General features: G+C 37.3%; 1 protein-coding gene across 2 annotated transcripts in view; it reads right to left on the bottom strand.

The window, feature by feature from the left end:
- Positions 1–25,162, bottom strand: part of CARS1 (cysteinyl-tRNA synthetase 1) — a 33,217-nt gene that overhangs the window by 3,998 nt on the left and 4,057 nt on the right. The window contains exons 2-20 of one of the 2 annotated variants that reach the window (XM_038139077.1): positions 24,048–24,293; positions 21,108–21,199; positions 20,195–20,283; positions 19,819–19,915; positions 19,272–19,370; positions 18,166–18,315; positions 16,797–16,937; positions 15,994–16,082; positions 15,283–15,404; positions 14,033–14,145; positions 13,401–13,529; positions 13,041–13,170; positions 12,647–12,750; positions 11,533–11,630; positions 9,860–10,049; positions 9,263–9,331; positions 5,683–5,764; positions 1,713–1,793; positions 1,201–1,268 (exon numbers count right to left, since the gene is read on the bottom strand). In XM_038139077.1, the coding sequence (XP_037995005.1) occupies positions 1,201–1,268; positions 1,713–1,793; positions 5,683–5,764; positions 9,263–9,331; positions 9,860–10,049; positions 11,533–11,630; positions 12,647–12,750; positions 13,041–13,170; positions 13,401–13,529; positions 14,033–14,145; positions 15,283–15,404; positions 15,994–16,082; positions 16,797–16,937; positions 18,166–18,315; positions 19,272–19,370; positions 19,819–19,915; positions 20,195–20,283; positions 21,108–21,199; positions 24,048–24,293 (2,189 nt within the window). The remainder of the gene's footprint in view (positions 1–1,200; positions 1,269–1,712; positions 1,794–5,682; positions 5,765–9,262; positions 9,332–9,859; positions 10,050–11,532; positions 11,631–12,646; positions 12,751–13,040; positions 13,171–13,400; positions 13,530–14,032; positions 14,146–15,282; positions 15,405–15,993; positions 16,083–16,796; positions 16,938–18,165; positions 18,316–19,271; positions 19,371–19,818; positions 19,916–20,194; positions 20,284–21,107; positions 21,200–24,047; positions 24,294–25,162) is intronic. The other variant, XM_038139078.1, reaches the window with a different exon arrangement.

Raw genomic sequence — 25,162 nt, 5'->3', positions numbered from 1 at the left:
ACTATTCCATTTGGTTGTTTTCTACAAACCTGAGCCAGCTCCCCTGGATATCTAATTACAGACAGAACTGGCAGCATGACCTGCAGCAAACCCACCATGCCTTATAATTAGGATTGTCTGATACTTCCCACTGTATGACTTGGATTTCCATTTGCTTTTATTCACAGTTAAACCAGTTCTAACTGTTCAGAATGCATTTTGCATGCAAAATGGATACCTATAATAGAATACCTAAAATAAATTGTCCTATCATTTTAGGGGGGAAACTGTTTTGCAAATGACTTTTAAAAAAGACTGTATTTCCATGATATTTTAAGCTCTTGCCTCAAACTGTGAAGATATCACAGTTCCTCAAGCAGCAGTTGTATCACTTGATGTTCCTAGGGAAACAACTATCCAAATTTAGCCAACTTGCTAAAAATCCCATTTTGCACTTGCCTGGAAGAGACCTGTCAGTTCTCTAAGGGTTCTGCCAGTACTGAACATAATGCTGTTTCCAGGGAAAAGGAACTCTGGCTGCAGCTCCTACCCAGCAGCTACAAACTGCCTTCAAATGTCACTTTGATGAAAACATCTGGAATTGACTAAAATGACTTCTCCCTTTTCTAAAAAACATCAGCATGGAAGGAGAAATGTTGGAAACTATTTCAAAATTCTATCATGATTAGAAATCTTTATTATTTGGAAAAATTGAAGACAGACATATGAAGTGTTACTTTTAAATATTACCAATGCTAGGAAGTGCCAAAAGCAGAGGATCTGTACAGACCTTGTGCATGTAAATTAAAATTCACAAGCTTTATAGAGTAACACAAATTCTTGCCCCCACATCCTGAATCTCACTAATCCATACTATATTAATTAGGATTTAGCCAGTACATTTTCTCCTCACCTATCAGGTTAATACAACCTAGTTCTATGGAAAATGTTGACTTCATTTGTACAAACAAAACAAGTCTGAATTAGCTTCTTATTGGAATTGTTCTTCCAGAGAGATAAGACAGTTTGAATGCAATACTGAACACCCCTTAGTTATATGAAGACAACACACTTAATTTTTTTGTATCAATTCTCTTATGTCATCTTCCTTGTTGCGAGTTTGCTATGCTTTTTCTTATTAATTATCAAAGAAATGTAAAAATATCCATAGCTTACACATTACTTTGAATTTCAAAAATACAGGATGCTTAAAATAATTACCTTTTTCTTTTCTTCTCTTTCTTTCAATAATGTGTCCTTATCCACTAATTTAACCACAGTTGGAAGTCCTAAAGAAGCAAAAAAGAGATGGAATAATTTCTTGATTAGCCAAAGGTAAATGTATTCACCCTGAGATAATTGTTTTCTTTTTGCATGCTAAATGCAAATACAACTCAGTGGCTACTCAAAGTGACTAAGAAATTAGGTGCTATACAAAAAGGTAAAAAATATTGCAATGTATGTTTTTTTTAATTCTGTACATGCATTGCAATATACAGTTCTATAATATATATTCATATATATATATATACACACCATTATATATGATACCTATTATGTGCCATTATATATAGTACATATGAAATATATATATATATGGTGCACATATGATATGCTATAGCTCTGCAATACTTGAGTGTACTGAATTATTCTAAATTTGTTTTCCCACATCTCAGGAAAACATCAGGATTATAAAAACAGCTCCTACAAAGTTTCAAGAGATAACTGGGTACCTTCATGATCTTCAAATCGAACTCCAAGTTCAGGCAGGATGTCATCCCGAAGAGCATCACTCAACTGCAGCACTTCAGTTACTACAGAGCATGAAAAATACTTTTAGTGAAGTAAAATTTGGCCAAAGTATAGTTTTATCCAGCTACATAGTTACTTATGTGCAATTAAGAAATAGCCACTCTCTCATCGAGAGAGAAAGGTCTTTTCTTCTAAAGTGATAACTGAGTCCTGCCTCATTTCAGCCACACAGAGAAGCAGCATGTTTCTTTGCAGGGACTTGAAAATCATGATTTTCTTCCAAGATACCCTCACTGTTCCTGAAGGGGAACAGAAAGAAAATCCAAGACAATTCAGAAATGATGCAACAATTTGCCAGGGCATGGTAGAAGGGTATATGACTCAGGAAGATCCTAATGGTTGCTGTAGGATGCGCAATAAGAAAGGTTAAAAACCTAATTTTAGAAAAATCCCAAATTAGCATATCCTGTGGTAAATCTAACAGTGCCCTTTGAAGAACTATGATTTTTTTGATTCGATAACTACACATACATTTGTCAGAGGAACTATAATCTCAACACCCTCTTTTTATTTCAAGCAATCTATTCACAGCAGAACAGAGAATTTTGGTTTGGCTTTCTGCATGGTGATCAGGACATCATGGCCAATATTTTTTTCCCCTTGCATCCTTGCAAACTTACCAAAGAGCCTTTGATGACAGCAAATAGTTGAGATTTAGCTGAAATATATGCTATCAGCTTTTAAGGGGAAAACAAATCTTCATACAAGATAATTTTTTTAGATGAGAAATTGTATCAGTTGAGAAGCAGCAGTACAGTTAAGAGGGACTAAATTCATCAAAGAGACCCAGTATGTTGCCGCTGTGAATTCAGTGGCATTTTTTAATAGACAGTCTGATATTTGGGAGGAACACTTAGCAAGTATAACAAGACAGATACTTGGGTTAGATGTGCTTATAAGGAACAAGTGTTTTCCCTTTGAGCAATTCTTAGCTGGTTAAACCCAAGAAATACTCAGGGTCTCAAAGTTATTATTTCAGGCAGTGGAAGCTTCCATCCAGGCAGCTTCCTTAACACTGCACATTCTGGTAGATACAAGTACCATCCCCGAGCCTTCATCTCTTCCACAACTCTCAGAGAGCTGCAAGTGAGCAGCACTGACTATCCTAAAACCATAAGAAGGAACACATTGAGTGCATGGCTGTTCTGTGGCTCTCTCTTTGCACAGGAAACCACTGCAGTGTACAGAACCTCTTCTGTCTGCTGTAAACGGAGTCGTTGTTTCTCCCGATCCACAGCAGTTCACACAGTGAACCACAGTCGTGTTTGATGCAACTCTAAATCAGCCATTAAGATAAACCAGGGATCAGATTCCCTCACTGGCTGCTGACACGAAAAATGTTGGCTCTATCAAGACTGTATCAGAAACACCTACTGCTTATTCACCAAAACAGCATCTGCACAGTTACAGATGTTCACATCTAAAATCATGAATACTTGAAAGCTGAAAAAGAAGAAATCCTTCAAGGAGAAACATATAATGAAACATATTATTTATGAGAGGACACATGCTCTGATCAATCCTGTCATGCAGAGGAGTCAGCACCACACTTCTTAAGGCTGAAATGTGCCTGTTCTTTGCATGTGGCACCTCCAGAGCAAATATGTTTAGGATTGGGTAGGAGGTTGTTTGCGGGCTGTCTCAGGACATAAGGAGGCTCTCACTGAGGACAGTGACCAGGAAACCAGTGGGACAATGCCTTATCACCAGTGCCCACCAACACCCCAGCAGATGGACACTCCTTGGGCCTGTGACTGTTCCCCAGACCTCTTCTCATTTTCTGTGAATTTCAAGCCAAAGAGTTTCAGATGTGAAACAGATGCTGAGATTGTTGTGAATCAGAACACTGTGATGGGAAGGAAAAAGGAGCCTGAAAAGCCTCTAGAGAATGCTCCATGATAAAGACTGGTAGCAAAAGACAAGAGCAGGCAATGCTACAATGAGACAGTTTGTTCCAGTTCTGGTCAATTCCTGACATATTTGAAAGAGGGCAGAAGGTGCAGAGGGCACTGTGAGAATTATTAAGTCCACATTTGAAAGCTACCCATTCTGGATGATGGTAACATTTTTGCAGAGTACACATATTTTGATTATTACTAAAAACCATAGCTTTAAAAATGGCTATTCTGTGAAATGCTTTGTAGATACATTTTGAAAGTGCATGTGTGTGGATGGGACCATTCATAATATTCTGCAGGTTCTACAGAGCCGCATGCTTTTTATTTAACATCTGAGAATACTTAAAGCAATACTGATTGTTTTAAATAATATTTAACACAGCCCTGCCAGCAAGAGGCTATGATGGGGAAACTCCCTTTGCCTACAGCCATGCAGAGGCAATATCCCCAGCCACTAATCAGAACAACTTTTACAGTAGTTTAATGCTTCCTGCAAGCAAGAATTTAATGGGTAAAGGGAAAGAAATCTGTAATATGTCAGTGCAGTCCTGCCAACCACTACTCAGCTTCCATATATCAAATAGTTTAAAAGAAAGGTGCCTCCCTGGTCAAACTGCAGAGTTCTCCATACCTCAACCAAGCAGCCACTAGATCCAGTTTGATTCTCACTGTCCAGTGTATTTCAGGCAAAAAATCACTGCCTTCCAAGTAGGAAATTCAAGTGCCAGTAAGCACTTCAGTCAAGTGTGTTCTAAAAATGATCCCTGCGATACCTAAACCTTACCACTGCTAAAAGCAATGATCAATTTAGCTCAACCATCATAAAGCAAGGGGGAAAAAAAGCTTCACATGAACAAGTATGTTAAATACCAAAAGACTAAAGCTCACATTTTTGGCTGAGGATATACACACAAATCTGTTGAATTAATTCAAGTCACAGAAAATATTTGCTATTGGAACTTTTGGAACTTATTATTAAGCCTGTTTCTCAGCATCAATTAGGCCTATAACAGTTTGACAATAATAGCAGAGTAGTTACATTAGCAAATACAGTTTTGTGCTTTTAATGTAAACTTATCAGCTTTGGAAAAACTCCAAACAGTCGTAGAATGAGAGTCCAGAGTCTCTTCCAGCTGATCAGGTTACCAGACAGCATAAGTAATTTTATGTTTATGTGTAATATATGGGTTACTTGTATCTTTTATGTATTAAAAAATGCCCTGTTTTGCCTTCAAGTACAAATCCCAGTGTCAAAGTGTTAAGAAAACAAGACTCAAACACATGTTGAAGACATGCAAAACTCCACAGGGAACAGCAGAAAATAGTAAGAGCTCCTCCATAAGGAAATATCAGTAAAATCAAAGAAAGCTTAATGGAACAGCCTTTTTAACACTCTCTAGTTCTGCTGCAACACTCACAGAATGATCAAAGCTTTTCAGAGGGATTAAAAAAGGCACCTGAAACTTCTAGCAAACTCCCAGATGAATTCTCCAAAGGGAACACTCAATTACCATCAGGGGAGCTACAATTCCAACTACTCTAACAAATAATAATGAATATTTCAGGCTATTTAAATGCAGACACTACTATTGTGTAGCAATTTGCACTTTCAAGAAAATGCAAGCTCCCTGGGGAAGAGATCATGGGTACTTTCATACCTAGAAAGAAGGGAGCACCCTAACCTAGAAAAACAGCAGCTACACCTCATCATTCCAGAACTTTTAGATTCTTTAGGATATGAAAATTAGCTTAGCAGCCTAAAAAGATTCCCAAATTAAAGAGACAGGCAGCAGAGATGCAAAAATTCAAAGCAGCTCTGATTTAAAGATACCTTACTTTTATTCTCTAAGCAAGGAGAGACTATCAGCTGCCTCACACCCACACCTCCAGCCTGTCCCCCAGTTTGGTTCCTATGACCTCCAAGTCTCATGTGCAGGAAAAAGTACAGGAAAGTACAGAAAAGTCTCATGTACAGGAAAAAGTGAACTCTCACCTTTCTTCTCCCTGGCGATTTGTCGCACTCCTTCTCTGAACTCAGACAGAACTTGGAGGTATGGCATCACTGTAGACTCAATCTGCAGGATCATTATTTCCACAGTTAGCTAATCATCATTTAGAAATAAAACATGTCCCTACCCACTTCATATTTATGTGCTGTTGGGTGGAAGCTGACTCTCAGGGCAGATCTGTATCAATAAAAACTGTCATTGCTCTATTGATGTCAAAGGATAGATGAAAATTTACATTAGCTGCCAATTTTACTTTTGTGCAGACAAAATCAGCTTGTCAAGTTCAGCCTCTCTATTCCTTTTTCACCTCCTTTCAGTTAGATCTATCCTTTCCACAGGGTTATGCCACAATCTAGCTAACTATAATGCAGTGCAGGGATAAAAACAGCCCTCAGATGAATTTGCTCCTTCGTGTACTGTGTTGTCTTAAGCCCAGAATAATACCACGTCAAACAGATATTAGGACTAATTTTCATTAGAACCCAGATCTGTTCCTGAGATTTTAGCTTATGCTAATTGTATAGACAGAGCAATTCTTTACAGTCCTCATACAATTCCCTCTCCGACAAAAAGTGGGGAAAGATTACTGTTGAATTATTTCAGGTGTAAGTAAACACTAGGCACAAAATCTCAGAGAAAAGGTCCTGAGTCTGGTCTCAATGGCAGTGAATAGCAGCAGCAAGCAGTTAGTGAACAGCAACAAAAACAACTACAGATCAGCTACAAAAACAACTGCAGATCAGTGTCTGTCAACACTTCTCTGAATCCCAAGAGAAAAAGTCAGGCCCTCGGGGGAAAGCCTAAATTAGAAGTTTAATTACTTTGGAGGGTGGGGAAGAAAAAAAATTGCAAACTTTTGTCTCCTCTACAATTTCCACACGTCTTTCATGTCTGTTTAATCTCCATAACAAATTTCTGTGCAATTAAGGGACAAGACAGTCTGTCATGATGTAAAAGCACCCCTATGAAAAGAACCAAGGAGCTCTGTTAAAACCTTTTATAAATGTGGACACTGCAATCAGCTTCATAATCAGAATCAGTGCTGAAATGTTTGGCCCAAGGAACAGACTGGAAAGTGAGGAACAGTCACATCTCTGCTCCCCCACTGGAAATACCTCTTCATGGAAATAAAGTGGTATGGGGAAAGCAGGCACTGTCACTACTATCAGTCATTTCAAGGTGAAAGGTTTTTATTTCCACAATAACTAACTCGAGAGAAATGCTGAATTCACGTTGAAAATGATATTATGGAACAGAGGTTTGCTGACTTCACATCTCTTGTATACACTTCTCAAGTAAATTACTGACCCATGGTAATTAAACTAGTTTTTCTTTCAGCACTTTTGAATTGGATTATGCCTTTTTTGGAGATATTGACTCAATTGGTCCTTTCATTTCTAATTTAAACAAGTGAACAACTGGCCTGACCCACAGCCTTCTGTAATTAATGAGAAGTTTTTGAACTTTGGAAGTTCACCTCCTTTAATTTGTGCTAAGATAAATAAGAATTTGCATGGAGGACTGAAAGACACTGTAATATTTAATGAAACAGCCAAAATATTTGTGATATTATGCATTTTTATATTATAATGCCTAACACTAGTAATGATCTGGGTGATAAAAACAAAAGCTTCTTAAGTGTAAGAGATGTTAGCACAAGATTCTTCTGACAACTGTGTTAACAAATGTGGAATGTGTAAAACTTTCTTCAGAAAGGATGTTCTTTAATGTTTGTTTTTTGCATCCTTTCAAGCCTAGTGAACAAGAAGGGAGATGTAATCCCTGAAACAGACAGCAGCTAACACACAAGCTCTAAATCATGCCCAGGCATCAGAAAAACAACCTACTTGTTGGCAGAATTGCCTCATTAAGGTTCTGGGCTGGACACGCTACAGTGATCTCAGATCTTAGGGGAGGTTAACAAAACTGGGACAGAAGGATGGACCACTGATAGCAGACACAAAGAATGCCACAGGCCACAAGGACACTTGGCAGAGCTCCCAAAATAAGGAAGAAACTCATAAAGCCAAGTCAGCAACTGTGCTGCATCAGCTCCCACTGGGTAAAAGGTAATTCCAAACTCGGGGACCAACAACTCAAAAGAACAGAAAGACTGAGCATGCAGACAAATTAGCATGAGAAGCAAGAAAATTATTAACCAAGAGAGGATAGAATACAAATTAATAAGAGAATTACATAACTTGTAGCCAGTGAACACCAGTTGCTTTGTTTGTTAAAGTGCATAAATAGCAAAAAGGTTTGATAGTTGGTGTGCTTGATTTGTGGAATGCCACCGAGCACCCAGACTTGCACAACTCTGAAACAAATAATCAACGTTGCTCTTGAGGGTGTAATTACTGGCTTGTTGCACTAGCACAGGATTTTTTTTTTTTTTGCACAAGATTCTTCTCACTCTACTACCCTTGGCAGTGCTACTTTAAAAGAGTGAAAGGACTTAGCTTCAAGCTATCACCAATCCTTCCATAAAGCATATCTATTGGAAACACTGCCTGCAGTGCTAAATACTAATTTAATTTTCATTTTCCCTAAAAAGTTTAGTGTTGAAGTTCTACCTTTCTTCTGAAATTCAAAAAAGGTCTGAGCTAAATTTAAAAATCACTATTGATGGGCTTTGTAGGCAATACAGAACATCTTCCTTATTATATCATTAATGGAAATTTCCACAGCACATGAATGTAAGTATTTACATTGGCAATTATGGGATGAGTGTTCATTCCCATTCTTCCAACCACAAGCAAGCTTGCCAATTCCTAAGATGAATAAGAAGTTAAGCTTTTTTTTTTTTTACCAGAAATGTTTCATTTACTCCTCCTCAGGGGGAACAGAAAGGTGCATGGTCACACCCTTAATGCAGAAAAACACGTGAAAAACAGCACCGATGTGTCCACAAGAGATTTTTGGCACAAACAAAGTGTTGATAGCTTTCACGTGAGTTACTTCTCCTGCATGCGCCAGAAAATGTTCCAGGTATTCCACAGCCCACCAGCACTTTCATCAGGCACCTCTCAGGTATTTCCAGAAAAATTCTGCACCCAGAACTGCTGGGCGACTAAAGCAAAACAGCCTTTCAAAGCCACATAAAAACTGTGGCTGCAAATGAGATCAGAAGAAAAGATTGAAATGTGGATAAAACTCCAGCTGCCTCCAGGCTGGTTTCTGGTGTACCACAAAGAAGTTTAATCAGTATAATTACATTTTTTAAACTACTTAGCATACAAATACTTGTAATGAGTCTTTAGACTGTAGCATGTGCTGCCTGTAGTTCACATGTGGTTTAGGAAACAGACTCATCATTCAGAAGACAAGATAATTCTTCTTCTGGTTGCTATTCAATTTGTCTGTCATTAAATCAAACAAACCTATAAAAACCCCAGCTCTTGTAAAAGAAAAATCCTGCTTCCTAAGCCAATTAATTACATCAGATTCAAAAGCTAAAAGCAAAAAGAATGCAATTCAGCTACATATCAGTAATGTCATCACTTTAATATCAGCTCTCAAAGGATACAGAATAATTTTGTTTAGTGTATTTTGTCTTTCACTTACATTTATGTTTTGACTAGTCCCTCCAACAGGAAAACCAATTGCATCATCACTCTCTATGGCACCAAAGATCTGGTCAAGGAAAAAGAAAATAATGTACACATCAATTCACAAATATGTGAAATCACATATACTAGGCTTTCAAATAGTTCTCATTTAACCCAGAATTCACAACTTTATTAAGATGATATTCTGATTTGTAATTGATACATACAAATTGATGCTCTGATGATGATGATGATCTGTAATTGATACATACATATACCATACAAAGCATTGGCTTTCAGATTTAGCTTTAAAGATGTCAGGTTTGTCATTCTGACTTCATATTTCTTCTACAATCTAATTTCTCTTGAACGTATTCGGGGCTCTCCACTATTTAACCAAACATTAGCTGAAAGCATAATGCAATATGAAGGACTCAAAATTGTTTCTGCTGCAGCACACACTGCAGCTTGGGTTGTTTTGGCTGGGGGATGTGTGGAAGATCTCTAGTTTCCCCTAAGATTTAAACAAAGATTGTACAGATCCCTCCATACTTGAAAATACAAGTTATAACTGCACAGTGCAATAGCAACATTGCTCCTTGCTGTTACATACCTTAAGCATTTGAGTGAGATAGGAGCTGATGTTTTCTAAAAGAAGCCTGTTTGGCATCTGTCTGGAGGATTTCTTTGCAGCAATATAGGAGTTACTCTGGCTGACTAACGAGCGCATTTCTTCTAAGACCGAGCGGGTGTCAATATTGTCACACAGTGCTTCATGAATTGCTGCTTTCTTCTCGTAAAAACTGAGACAAAAAAGATTCTTTTTAACTACTCATGCCAAAAACCCTGCAGTGTACTCTGGAGAGTCTCTGTTACAAGACTAAGGGGATCTAAAAGTAAGATAACCTTTTGCTGGTCGTAGTTTGTACTTGAAGGAAAAACAGATGAGCAAGCAAAAAGGCATTATCATGATGCTCCTGTTTTACTGCTACAGACAAAGGCAGGCAGGATAATCTAATTGGCAACAACTAATGACACAAATTACATCAAACAATTTTTCAGCAACTGGCCTTTTCATGCAATTTTTTTTAAGCAGTATAAATTGCTTATTTAGGATCTTCTCTTTATTACTTATTATTTTCTTACAGTATTGCTCTCCTATCCCTGTGTACCAGCCAGGTTCTCTGTTTAGTATCTTTCCAGGAAGGAGCACCAATTTGGAAGTTAACTTAACACAAAGTAAATTGTTATGAAGATACTATAAGTAGATAAAAAGAATAAATTCAAGCAAACCTTTGTCATGGTAGTGACACGTTAGTAGGTCTAATAAATAATACAATATTTTATAATACAATTTCATCACATGAAGATTTTATGGCTTCAGACAGTGTACTTTTTCCAAGAAAAAAGAAGTGGTAGAAGAAAGGAGACAAACCCAAATATTTACAAGCATATCTTCTATTCCTCCCACTTCTTTATCCCTTCCTTTTGACCTCTCTGTTACTTATTATCTCCCAGTTTTTTAAATAAAGGGGTTATCGCCACCAATCTCAAGTAGAAGATAAAATCTTCAGAGCATATCACTACACAGAAACATCTGCACTTAATCCTTCAATAGTAACATTAGTGACCACAACACTGAACTGAACTGGGAAACAATTTTAGCACTGCCATGTAAGATGCCTCTATTTTAAATTTCAGACAAAAAGGAAGTCATTTAGGAAACTGTCTACATTACAAGTAATAATTACTTATTACAAGTAATAATGGTAGTTTTGTTATAAAAGTCAAAAGACTGCAAAATTGGTATCACAACATATTTTTAAACACTGGCACTGATCTTTGGTGGTTTTAGTCAGGTCATTTAACTTCTGTTTGTCTCAGATAGCTTACTATACTTTGAAATATGTAAAATACTCTTTTTCCAGTATAATATTTCCAGTTTGTAGACACTGTGAAGTATTGGTCACTTCTCAGAAAGAAGACAAGATTTCACATGGTGAAGAAAATGACAGCTAACAAATGAGCTCTCTTTCCCTTCACAAACATGGCAGTGAAGCATGCCAGTGTACTTAACAGAAACAAAAGGGAAATTAACAATTTAATCTATCCTTCATAAAGCTGTCCCAAGATTAAAATGATTGCTTGTGAAGAGTTGGGATGTTAAGTGGGAATGCTACAGACATAAATATCACTATTCATATTGTAAGTGATATTGTAAGGAAAAAAGAATCAAAGATGAAGCAACACAATTGCTTCAGAGAGAAGTAGGAATGCTCCACTCACTTTTTGTTCAGCTCTGCTTCTTGATTTTCCCATTTCTGAAACTGGCCTGTCACATCAGTGGGAGCTCGAAGAATATCCTTCACATTCAAAAAAAACTCCTGTAAAAGAAGAATATAGCTAGAAGCTGGTTTCAATTACACATAACCAATACCTACTGTGAAAGGGGTCATTACTTCTTAATGAGACTCCTATACTTTATGGGTTCAATGCTGTTTCAGCCAGGATCTAATGATGTTTCTCAAGACAATAAAACCCAATAAAATAATTTTGCATACCTCTGTCAATCACAGTTGGACTGCAATTCATTTTTATCTCTTGCTCTGTTACTACATGATAACCTATGATATTCTAACACCAAGCTGCTCACACAAAAAATCTTTTAAAAATGTTTAGGCAACAGTTCTTACGGCAGATTTTAATGTGTGTTGCTAGCAATGGAAGCTGAAGAATAAAATGGCATTATAGCAAGGATCTGTTTTAAATGGGCATCCAGCTCAGTAAAAAGTCGTTTTAACCTAATCCGTGACCCAAACCAAATATTTTACATAAAAAGCAGAACAGCTTCAGCTGGAGAGACCAAGATCAACAATCTCAAACTGCTTTAAAGTATCCTTGTGGGAAATGTGAGTTTAAGTTATGGCTCCAAACTAACCAGGGACAGGAAACTGTGCCTAACCTCTCACACACCTGCAAGGCATCGAGGCAAAGGCTCAATGTGTGTGGTGGGGAGACAAAGTGGGAACAATATTCCTTCTTCCCCTTTGGCTGCATTTGTGTAGAGCCTGACCTGGTAGAAATGTTAGGGAGTGTCTTTTGGACTGAGTTCTATAAGCAACTGAGAAATTGATCTTGTGTGTAAGTGTCAAGCTGCTCAGAGATGTCAAAACTTGGAGAGAGCATCCAGCTGCAGAGAAATGTAGCAGTCTGTGGGATTTACAGGACTTGAGAGTTTGATGGTAGCTGAATAAGCACTGTGCCATCCCACCTGATGAATTCAGAAAGCAAACCCAGTCTGGGAATATGGCCTACATATCCTTGGGAGTTCTGTTCCTTGAAACTATACATGGCAACACAAAGATTAGAGAGCTGGAGAAGAAATGGAAAACTTACTTACATTCATAAACTTCTCATATTGAATAGCTGACTCCATGGTATTACTTGAATAATCCAGTGTATCCTTCCAAGAGTGCATGAGGAAAGCCAGCCGTAACTGTCGTGCTAGTAGGAGGTGTAAATTAAACAAGGAAAAATTGTATAAGCTGAAGCATCTCCATGGACTCAAATACTGCAGTGGCTAATCTTTAAATTTCTTACTATCACTACATCTATCAAAGAAGCAAAACCACTATCATCCATACTGATAAAAACCAACAAGGATGAGAAGAACAAGGAAGCTGTTCTAAAGTTAAGAAAGAAGAAAGACACCTGAAGTTACCCTGAATAAAAAAATTATCACAGTCACCACTCAAAGTACAGCAAAGACATTCCCATTCCAAAATAATTTTTACCTGTGTGTTTCTTCAGTGCATCTTTTATGGTAATGAAATTCTTCAAAGATTTGGACATTTTACAGCCAGCAATTGTTAAGTGACCAGTATGCAGAAAATACCGAACCCAGTGATCATTTTCAAAATATGCCTGCAGGAAAAAAAAAATACCCAAAGAAATGTTTAAAACACTGTTTACATACATATGAAGTAGGAAAACTTAAGAGAATAGGAAAACTTAGAGAATAAAATCCTGAGAATCAAAAGTCGTGTTTACACAAAACACTCATCAAGTTGAAAAAACGGAATTACGGAATTGTGTAAGTTGCAGTCAAAGCAAAGCATGTTGCTCTATCACTGCAGGAAGGTCAGTTCATTCACCTCAGACTGGGCCAGTTCATTGTCATGGTGAGGAAATCGGAGATCAAAGCCTCCTCCATGAATGTCCATCGACTCTCCTAGAACGGATCCACCCATGGCAGAACATTCAATGTGCCAACCTGGACGACCCTGTTAACAAAAAGGCATTACTTGGTTACTAGTGACTGTCCTCCTCTCCTGCCCGTCTCATTTCCTCATGCTGTTACTAAGAGTAAAAAAGATTCTCAATCTCAGCTTCACAAAAAGAAACTGGTTTAAAGATCCAACCTGGCATCCAGCCTGTAATGTTCTGATTATCTTGGTTACTGGTCTTTTAAAAGCTACACTAATATCTTTGATCACAAGGGAAAAAAAGGAAAGAGAATTTACTGCAGATAAAGCTTGTCCATTAACAGAGGATAAACAACAGGTAACAGCCATGCTGAGCCTGCATACAAACTTCTGCTTAAAATGTATCAGACTGATACACATTCTAGATTATTAAATGAACATTAACCATAGAATATTATGACTGAATACAAAATCTCCACAATTTATATAGTGTTAATATGAGGTGAGGCAAAAAACTTGTGTAACTGTGCTACTTAAATAAGTGAAAAAATCCAAGTCCTGATTATAATGTCCTTCCTTACCTTTCCCCATGGAGAGTCCCATGAGGGCTCTCCTGGCTTGGAGGACTTCCATAAAGCAAAATCATTTGGAGAACGCTTCTCGCTTAAGCGATCAGCTGAGATACTCAGGTCACCTTTCAAAAGAGAAAACGTAAATGTATACATTTTACACCAGCATTACTGATTTTTGGCATTGCTGTATCTCACGTAAAGATAACCTCAAAAAACTCAAAACCCCAAAACACAAACCCCCAAATCATTGAACCCTCAAAAATCCTCATTATTAACCTTGATAATCCTTTGGGGTTTCGGTTAATGTTTGGCTGACAAGTATCTGATAAGTATCAGCTGCACTGCTTTCTAAGTTTTGACATGAGATTCATCTACATTCTCTTACGAAGCACAACTCCAAAACTGCAGTTATAGAAAAGGAAATACAGAAAGAAAAAATCCTGTAAGACTGCAGGTTCAATTAATTCCAAAGTTAGATGGATCTAAATTGAGACTATGATTGTCTTAATGTGCACATACAATACATAGAATATTTCTTCCCCTAATCTCAGCTACTGCACAGAAAGGTTGGTATTTGTTCAATAGCTACATTTACTCCTCTGTTACCTACTGCTCTATGAGTGTCCTGATTTCACCTGGTATGAGTGTTATATTAAAACCTTTTAATATTCTTTTTATAGACTTTCTGCATGATTTGCCAAAACTATACAACTTTAAGAGCAGATAACTAATGAGTCCCATTTACTGAGCATTTTAAGTTAATCCTCTGCTATAGCTCTATTTAAAAAAATAAATCTATATTTGCATTTGGTTCAACACAACAAAGTTAGAGCTCTCAGTAGGAAAGAGGAACCCAAGTATTTGTCATGAAACAACCCCAGCCTGATATGGAAAACTCGTGCCTGGCATGTGGAAGATCCAGGTTCAAGTCTTTGCTCCTACTCTGAGCCAGACGAATGGGCAAATAACTGGGCTATGGCCAAATGACTGAGTTATTCACAGTTCTGACCAAAAAGCCCCTCACAAACAAACAAAAACCCCAAACCATCCTAGGATTAATAACATTTCTTGGTATTTCCCAATTAAAAACTTTCAGGAAAGTACTGGCTCAAGCTACAAAACTTTGGCAAAGAAATTGGTAAAGGGAGTGCAGCAGGTAAATCATTAAGCTCAGACTGTGACTGATCCCAACATCAGTGAAATCAGTTGAAGAGACCAGCACACCATCAGTTTCTTCAGCAACTTGAGCAAATCCTTACCTTCACCTTCTTGAAGAGCTTTCTGATCACCGACAGCTTCAGGCACCAACTTAGCATAGGAGTGTTTTTCACTGGCATCAAACTTCATAGTATCAAAGTATACAGATCCATTAGACACATACCTGAAAAGTTAAAGATCATTATTTAGCTAACTTTCTATCACAGCCTAACTGAATTTTATCCCCAAAATCACTCCCATAAGTTTTCTAGTAACTTCACTCACGTTATGGTACTGTTGAGTATTGTAAATATGACTTAGGTGAGCCTGAGTTTTAAGGCCTAACCATATGAAGACTTTGGACAAATCACTGGAAGTAATCATAAAATTAATTGAAGAGAAAATAACAGCTACTCTTAAACTTTTGAGAGGTATCAGGAAATAGTCACAAGAACTACGATTTTTAAAAATTTATGTTATTTGCAACTGATTTCCAACTGTCACATGTCAATTTTTGACAATTTTTGAGGAAGACCTGGAATCAAATGCAGTTCAAGTGAATGGGACTTTGACTTTAATTTAATGAACAAGGATTTCACCCTATAGTACATCATAAGAAGCACATCAGGCAAAAATAACAGCTCTTTGCAAAGAAACATGAAATTTCTTTATTTGATGAAAAACTGCTTCTGGTAAAGACTGCTGTTGCAGATGAAAACAGCTCACAGCTAAATGCTGAAAGCAATCATTCTGGCATCCAGTAGCAAACTTACCCATAACCATTATCCACAATCTTCTTCACAAAATCCACAATTTCTGGCACATATTCACTAACCCGTGTTAAAACATCTGGAGGTAAAACCTAGAGATAAAAAGTAGAGTTATATATATATATGTGGAAATATGCATGAAACATATATCTTATGTATTGGTTACAATTTTGCTCAAAACCAAGTGATACTAAAATCTAACACTCCTACTTCAAACTTTCTGCTCTGAACCAATGTGCTGTGGCCACTTTTTCCTCAATCTTTAAGGGGATTCCAGCTCTTCTGACAGAAGAGGCAGCAAGTCCCTCTGATCTGCAGGTAAATAAATCAACCTTCACTGACCTGAACCACTGTCTGTGACACAGCATTTCATCTGTAACAGACAAATCTCTTCTTGATGGTTACCATCACATAATTTCTTAATGGCTAAAGACTCTTAAGTAGGCAGTCTAAATGCTGAGGTGGGCAGGGATCTCTTGTGCAGCCAACAGATTCCAGCTCAAACTTTTTTGGACTACTTTATGATTATTTGCCCATGTTACAGCAGGGGGATGGCAAGGAGAGCAAGCAGCAAACCTGATCACCAATTAAGTGATGTGCAACAACCACAACAGATTTAAGATTGTTGGGATGGAAACAGAGCAAGTGCTAATTTAACACCTATCTATTAATATTAAAGTAATTACTTTATCAATAAGGTTGAAATATGAGATTATTGTTAGCTAATAAGGAGCTAATTTGTCTTCTGGGTACTACAAGGCATGGCACATACATTTTTTAGAAAAGAAAACAGTCCATTTACTTACGTTGAGTGCTTCCATATCTTTATGAAATTCCGCTTCCCAGAATTTGGGGAGCTTTGAGAATATGGAATTGTCAGTCACCTGACTGCCAAATTTTGTGTCCAACCAGTCAGACAGCAAATCTTTGGCTTCTTCTAACAGTGTCTAGAAAACAATAATCGTAAGAGCAACTGATGCAAGACTTACCCTGTTTAAATTGTGCAGAAAGATCTTATTCTGAACTGACACAGAGAAATAAGGAATAAGGAATGAGACATTTGCAACGAGACAATTAATTGTGAATACAGAGTAATCCAGGATCTACCATATTCTTATCATATTGCTCTTCATAGATATAGATGAAACAACCAGAGCAAGGAAGATAAACTGTTAAGTGGTATCTGTTTTGACACTGATCACTTCAATAGGCATCTGGAGCTTGTGCTGTCAACACCAGATGGGACCTGCAGTTGTGTTACATTTTCTGTTCCCCCACTGCTACTGGATAACCTAACAGAAGCCTTACTGTGCACATTGCTAAAAAGTGTCTGAAAGACTGATTTGGACATCAGCAAGGATACCTTTTAGTCTTATATTAAAGGATTTCTATTTCTGACACTAGAATATAATACAGAAAGTATGATTGTTTAGATTTTAGTTTTTTTAAAAATTCCATTAGATCAGTATAGAGTTTTATAAAAGCACTTGATATTAGAATAGCTGGGCTTAAAAAAACAAAAACAAACAACAACATAATTTAGAGACTAATTTAGAATAATTCTCAAGAAGAGAGCACATAGCCATGTGTACCCCACAGTACTTATCACAAATAATCTGAAAGCAAGAGAAGATGAAAATGGAAATAATTTACAAAAAGACAATAACTACTAAAAATAGTAATACTGACTGACTTGATTACTGGACACAACCAATAAAGTCAACATGAATATGTGTCACTAAATGTAATTGTTTTTAATAAAAATAATCCTGAGCACAACTTTGGGGGAGGTATTTTCCTCTCTGATCAGAGACAGAAACACTCATGTAGAAAATTGCCACAGTATTAGAACATCAGAAATTCATGTTCAGTAACCTATAATGAAACTAATTCATCAAGACAAAAAAGTCTTGAGAGAGTCTAAGTACATATAAGAGCAAAATCCTCATTGGAAAGGTTTAAAAAAAATATTGATAAAAATAGCATCCAAAAACCCTGCAGTTGAACTGTAGACTCAAATTTCCTGTATTGAATGCAAAGTACTACAAAGTTCTCAGTCCCACAATTTCTCTTTTTATGAATTAAAGGTTCCATACTGTCTCAGCTAGACATTATTTTTAAACCTCCTAACAATTATAAGCCAAATATAAAATATAAAAAGGAACTCAAACTTACCTCATGACATCTGTTGATCTCTTCAGCAGGGAGCTTTGCTTGGAGAGCTTCTTGTAGAGGGTCAAAAGCAGACTTCACTGCATTTTGAATTCTTTCCAACATTTGCTTCTTATCTGGGTCTGTTGTTTCATTTAATTTAACTGAAAAGAGCTACAATAAAAATTAAAAAAAAAAAATTAGAAACCAGCTGCAGTACAGCAGCACCATGCTCCATACAAAGAGTATTTTCTTAGCCACATAATACCTTGCTAGTGATGAATAAGAACATTATGCCACAGAAAAAGCTTTGACATCAACTACTGAAATATGAAATATACTCCTCATCAGAAATAATGGTGCAATCACAAGACTTTAATTCGCATCCAAATTCATTTTTTCAGAAAGACTTCATAAATCACTACCTCATCATCATAATCACTGCTGTTTTCATTTTCTGTGCAGCTGATCACCTTAATTGTGCAGCTGATTACCACGAATTTGAAAAGGACAAGCTTTAATATGAAACAGGGAGAGATTAAATGCAATATTTAGGCAGTATGTCAGGCAAAGATAGTTGGGCAAAATTTCCAGGCCTCCTATTTCCAGGCCTGTAGTCAATTCATTAGAATGATAATCTCTTTGTGATCTGTAGTTCTAAAAATTACCAGAGAATCACCTTCCCTCACCTTCAGTCCTAAATACACAATTTATTAAATCCTTAAATGTTTGCAGCCTTTTCCTTCCAAGGTCATCAATGGTACAAAGGAGAAACCTCCCAAGATTTAAAAGATTATGGACAGACCACTGTTCAAAAACTCTTTTAAAGGGTTATTTTAAAAGTTTTAATTCTAACACACAAACATCCAAATGCTGTTTGAGCAATACATGCACTCACAAATAAGTGCTAAGATCACAATCAAGAATGCCTTTTAAAGAACTGGTCAATTCTAAAACAATGTAAAAACCAAAGTGATGTGCAGTTCAAGTTAACATTTCTAACATGTGCAGTACCAGAACAAAAAGAAGCAGAAAGTTTAAGGAGGCAGCAAAGTCTGAAGCATTCTTTAGATGCTTTCCTACATTATTGAGTGAGAACCTGAAACACAAGCAGAGATTACCACACCCACCTCTGAGGCAGTTCTAACATCTTCAAGCAGCTGATCTGGTGTAGATTTGCTCTCTCTATATCGTTCAAAAAGGTGATTTTGTCTTGCTCTCTTGATGATCTACAAATCAGAAACATGAAAATATTTCTATGAAGGGACACATAGAAAGGGCAGATAAAATCTACAATGTATAAAAGGCATTTCCCTATAAATTTAACAAGCTACAAGAATAATGTGCAATAATACAAATCAAACACACCATATACAGTTAATGGACTCCCTCAACAGAGTTAATTAATTACCTCATCAGGCAAACAAAATTAATTATCTCTTTAAAATACTGAGTCTTCATTATTTGTGACAGCATTCATTATTATACAGCACTAAAGGGTTTGCTACCATAGGATGGCTACAAAACTGAGAAAATCCATGCCTTGTGCACAAAATGTGTGTTTCAGTTAACAAGTCTAAGATTTACCTTGACTTTTCAAGTGGCAATTACATGTGACTGACTTCCATTCTAAAAGTTGAGCATTTTAGATTGCAATTAAAAAAAACAAACCCTTACCTTGTCATCAATATCTGTAATATTCATACAATAGAAAACGTCATATTTAAAATAATCCCTTAAGATTCTTCTCAGGATATCAAATGAGATGTAGGACCTAAAACCAAAAAAAAATACAGGGGTGTTTTTAGTAAACACCTGTATATTCTGTGCACAAACCATTTTAACCTCAATCAATAACTGTGCAGCAGTTTTATTCTGCCCCCATCTATTAGAAAGTTTTTAATCTCACAATGATAAAATATTATAATGTGCTTTTAATCTTAAATTGCAAGCATTGATAGTAATACACTCATCCGAATAATACCTTCTTCTAATAATCTCTTGCTTCCACTAGGCACTGTTATCACCTGTATCAGAGTAAGAAATGCAGTACCTGGCATGTCCCATGTGAGAAGCATCATAAACTGTTGGACCACAGCAATACCACAAGACCTTTTTTCCATTCTGAGGCTGAAATACTTCCTTAATTAAAAGAGAAGGAACAATGGTCAGAAGAAATTGAAGACATGACCTCAGGCCAGTAACACGCCATTTGGAGATCAGAACATGAAAACATGGGTTATGATTACAAAAAGCAAATAGCTATTCCATTCCAAACTTACCATAACTGAAGATCACACCAGCTTTATCCTGTGAGATAGATAATGGGATGTGGCTGCTTATGTTCTATGCATTCCAATCAATCAAGGTATCAGGTTACAACAATTTGGACTAAGCAGAGCACTATTCAAACTGTTTGTAAAAGTTTTCTTTTGCACTGAAAAAGGTTACACCTTATAATCAGTTCACAGATACTTGAATACTACATCCCATGTAAAATTAATATTCTTAATATTTCCTCTTTCCCAAAGGACTTTCAAACAAGACCACAAGTAGTTTTACACTTTTTATATTGCAGCTATATAACTGGCGAGACTTTTTTTACACAGACAACATCTGAATAAAGAAAACTGTGATTTTATTCTACTCACATTGCCTAAACTTATGTGTATTACAGTTGAATGCCTGGCTACTTAGCATGACAATTTGAAACTGGGAACTGAATACTGCAATATGCACAAAGAGACACACAGTTGTAGTGTATATATATTAATGTAAATAGTATTACACTTGCCCAGCTAATGCAATTGATTGGCACAGAGTTCCTGGCCTGTGCTTGTTAACATTCCACCAAATACAACCCAGAGACCTGACTATTGACAGGGCAAACACTTCAGAAACAAGGATTTGATGACTGCTCTATTTGTGTTTGTAGGGAAATCCCCACTTCCCTTTCATTGACTCACCTTACTGCGAGTCAGGCTGTTGTAGAGGCAGAGCCTGGAATGTTTTGTCCCTTCAGGGGGAGACCAGGGGGGCTGCACCCGTTTGCCTTTACCTAGGAGAAAATGTAGTTTAAAGCAAGTTTTAAACACACTTTCCACAAACAGATTTGCAATATAACATTTTCTCCTTATCACATCATTATTTCAGAAGGTAAAAAGCCTCACATATAAATGGAGAAAAGAGCTTCAATCCCAGTAATGCAGCTACTTCTGTTAGAGCCTCCTACAAAGCCACCAAACCAAAGTAAATAATTGCAATCTAGTTTATTTTCTACTCTCTAAATTGCCATTCCTATTAGTTTTTGATCCGAGTAGCAGTGAGGAAGAGGGTACAAAAGCAAGAACATGCAATTCAGGTAAAGTATTACCATGAGTTTTGAAATTTAATGAATCATTAATGAAGTGTTATGGCAGTCCTGGGTTATTTGCAACACCACTGATTTTACTGTGATGGCACATCACAGATCTCACACAGAGTTTGCAAAATATCTCCAGAGTCCAGAGGTGGTCTGTAGAGCCAATATTGACCGAGTATGTGCACTCAGGGTGAGAGGGAGAGCTGACAGAAAGGCTCAGACAGAACCCCAGCTTTTTATCATGCATTGTTGCTAAGTACACAAGGCATTTCTGAACACACTCATTTACCACAAATATGCTCCAGTTCAGCCAGAGGCTGAACATTTTGCCATTAAAGAGTAGATAAAAGCCAGGGTAATATTAGTGACAATATTCTTGCTTCTTTTTTTTTTTTTCCTCCTAAATTTGTAAGAAGCAACATGGCTGTTAAACTCATGGGGTTTTTTCAAAGAGAAGTATGGGCATGTGATTTGTTTGCTGTGTACTGGGCTGCTTACAGCTGTAATGATGTTAAACCAATTATCACATTAACTAGGAATGAAAGCAAACCAAGAAATTAAAAAATACAGCAAGTTTGCCAGCTTAATACACACAGCACTATGTTTAGGAATTCTCATGGTATGCATTTTAACTGCAAGTAAGATGTTGTCAAAACAAATAGTTTGTATAATAAAATTTGCTTTCTTATCCTGTGTCTCGGGGTGCTCTTCATTAACTCTGTTTCTCTCAATATCTTCATATGCATATTTTGGCTGAAAACCTTCAGGTAATGTAAACACTCATGGTATAAAAAATGTAATCTCTTCATCTTGCTTTTCTGAGTAACTGCCCAAATAAGAAAAAAATATGTTAAGTGTAGTACTCTGCCTCACAAAGGGACTTCATTTAACTTCCATGCTATGAATCCATGGAAATGTGTGTCCATTCTAAACACTTCATTGCATGAGGTACTCCTGAACAGAACACCCCAAGTTCAAGAGCAGTCTCTCCATAACACAGGTCATACACCAAGGTATGGATTTGTTTACTCTTTGATTTACAAAGATTATTCTGGCATGCTTAATTGTGGCCAACGCTTCCCTCAGGGAAAGAAGCCTGTGTGGGTTAGCCTAATAAAAGATAAATCTGTAAAGCTTTCTTCAGTTACAACCACATGAACATAAGGAAAAACCCAGATACTGCACCCCATATTTCTCAGCTTGAGAGTTAGGTGTCACATTTTACCCACTACACAGATGCCAAGGGCAAAGTAAAAGGCTGGTAAAATATTGGTTAGTTTGGTCAAATACACCTCTGCCAGCCTACAGCCTTTCCCCTGGTGGAACTGAAGTTCATTTGCTCTAATCCACCATGGAGTTTTCTGCCACACCAAAAAACAACAATGAAGTATTCAAGGTCTAAGAAGCATGGCAGATTTGTGTGCTATTTTCATGGTGAATGCTGCAGAACACCATTCCAGGATTCCTGAAACACCTCATGAAGATATAATCCTTCAGAAAGAGAGATTTAACAGTAAAGATTTCATGGTCAGGAAAATGGAAACCTTTTCTGTTTCTGCTCCACCCTGATCCATGGAAGTCTATAGACAATCTGCAGTCAGTGGACAGATCTGCTATCAGAGCCAGTGGTGCAGCTGAGATCCCCTCTCTGCTAGAAGGAAATAATAACCAGCACGAACACTTGCAGGCACACACAACACACAGAATTTACTCACAGCAGTCTGATTTTAACTGCTGGTCTGTTAGGAATTGGGAACACAAATGGGGAGAGGTTGGGAGAAGATGGCATTGGAGCAATACTAGTTTACAACCATCAGCAAGAATGACAGACATGCATTTATTTGCAGGTATTGCAAGCACTGTACAACAGCTCTGCATCATTAATTTCATTATTTCATGACTCCCTGAGCAAGGATCTCACTATAAAGCAATTAAACTAGACTAGCTCATTGGGAAACAACTCAGGAGAGTGATGCAGCTCCCAAAAATGCCTGCCCATGCTTACACAATGACCTAGATTAACCAGTTAATACTTCCTCAAATCATCAGCATGCCTAAATTACCAAGGTTAAAAAAGAACCCCAGACATTCTTTGTGAAGCTCAGTGTTAATAGCAATTAGAAGAGGAAGTATTCAGTTTATTTTATTGTGGATTTGTAGATTATACAACTATTTGGTTAATCTTGCAAGGAAAAAAGTAGACTGGGCAAATCTTGGTATTTCCAGGAAAAAGCCTAAACCCACACATTCTTTTACAAACCAGAAGATAGCCAGCTTTTAAAGAAAATACACACAATTGAATTCTGTACACTGAGGAGTTTTAACATTAAAAAAGCAACATCTTTTACATCCAAATAGATCAGGATCTATCAATTGCACAGTAACTGTATGCAAGAATAATGTTATGACTCTGAATACAAATTGATACTGTAAATCTTAAGGCGTGCAAGAGAGTAGGAAAGGGAACTTCTCAGAATTCTCAGCAATAACAACCAATACAATGTCAGCTAGTCTATAACCTGCCCACCAGTTTCATATTACTCACTTGTTTGAAGTTTACAAGGCTCATTTTTTTCACTGCTGCCATCATAGATTGCTTCTATGTGTCTGTACCACCGGACAACATGGATATACTGGTCCACAGGTGGCCCCGAAAACTTTCTGAACACCTCCACATCTGCATGTGAAAATGTGAACCCCTGGATATAACTACGAGTGCTCAGGTACTCGTTCAGAGCCTTCACCCTGGCTTCCTCTTCACTAATGCTCAGAATAAAACTGTAGCTGGAAGCTGTAAAGAGAGGCACAGGACATTTGGTCAGCATTACAAGAAGGAGATCCCATGACCAAAATATATCCTTATAATATACATCTCCCCCTGTAAATTAGCTCTGGCAACTGGTAAGAAGTTTGAAAAAATTAGATTTGATACAAGCTACCGAATAACTATGTATTTCCTGTTAACAGGATTATGTTCATGCTGCTATAAGTTTTTTTAGACATCTTTCAAAGAGTAATAAGGACAAGAACACAGGTCTTTTTCATGAAGAATATAATCTACCGAAATTGGAGAAAATCCCTCACACAGAGCAAACCTAATCAGTCACTCTTTTCCATGCTGCTAAAACACTCATCCTGCCAAATATTTAAATATGATTCATTTTATGCACTGTGGAAAGGCTGTGAATATGTCTACTGAACTTGAGCATGTAGTTACATCTTTGCAGGGGTGTTGCCTGCACACAGGCTCTCAGCACAATGCTCAGTTCTTCCTATTTGCCCTAGAAACTCGGAACCTCAGCTGCTGCTGTATATTCCCATACTTCTCCCCCACGCCCCTTTCTCTCCTCGGGCACATGAATAATATTTAAAATGAGTAAAACCTATACAAACTAACAGAAAGGACATCAGATCGTGGCTCTCTCTCACAATTTTTTAATTCTGTGATTTCTTTGGTATATGGGCAAAGCAGTTTCAGTTATGTCTCATCTGGACAAACGCAGGGACACAGAGGAAAGCTCTGTGTGTTGGTGGGGATGCTCACTGCTCACTGGAAGAGCAAGCCCTGTGCAAGCCAGGGGGCACAAAGCACTCTGAGGTTATGTCAGCGCTGCCATTAGGCAAACCCAGCATTCACATTTTCCAGAAATGATTCAATGT

Source organism: Motacilla alba, chromosome 5 (genome assembly GCF_015832195.1).
Source record: "Motacilla alba alba isolate MOTALB_02 chromosome 5, Motacilla_alba_V1.0_pri, whole genome shotgun sequence".
In the NCBI taxonomy this organism is placed as follows: domain Eukaryota; kingdom Metazoa; phylum Chordata; class Aves; order Passeriformes; family Motacillidae; genus Motacilla; species Motacilla alba.
The sequence above is the reverse complement of the archived record's forward strand: the minus strand, read 5'-3'. Positions and strand labels throughout refer to the sequence as shown.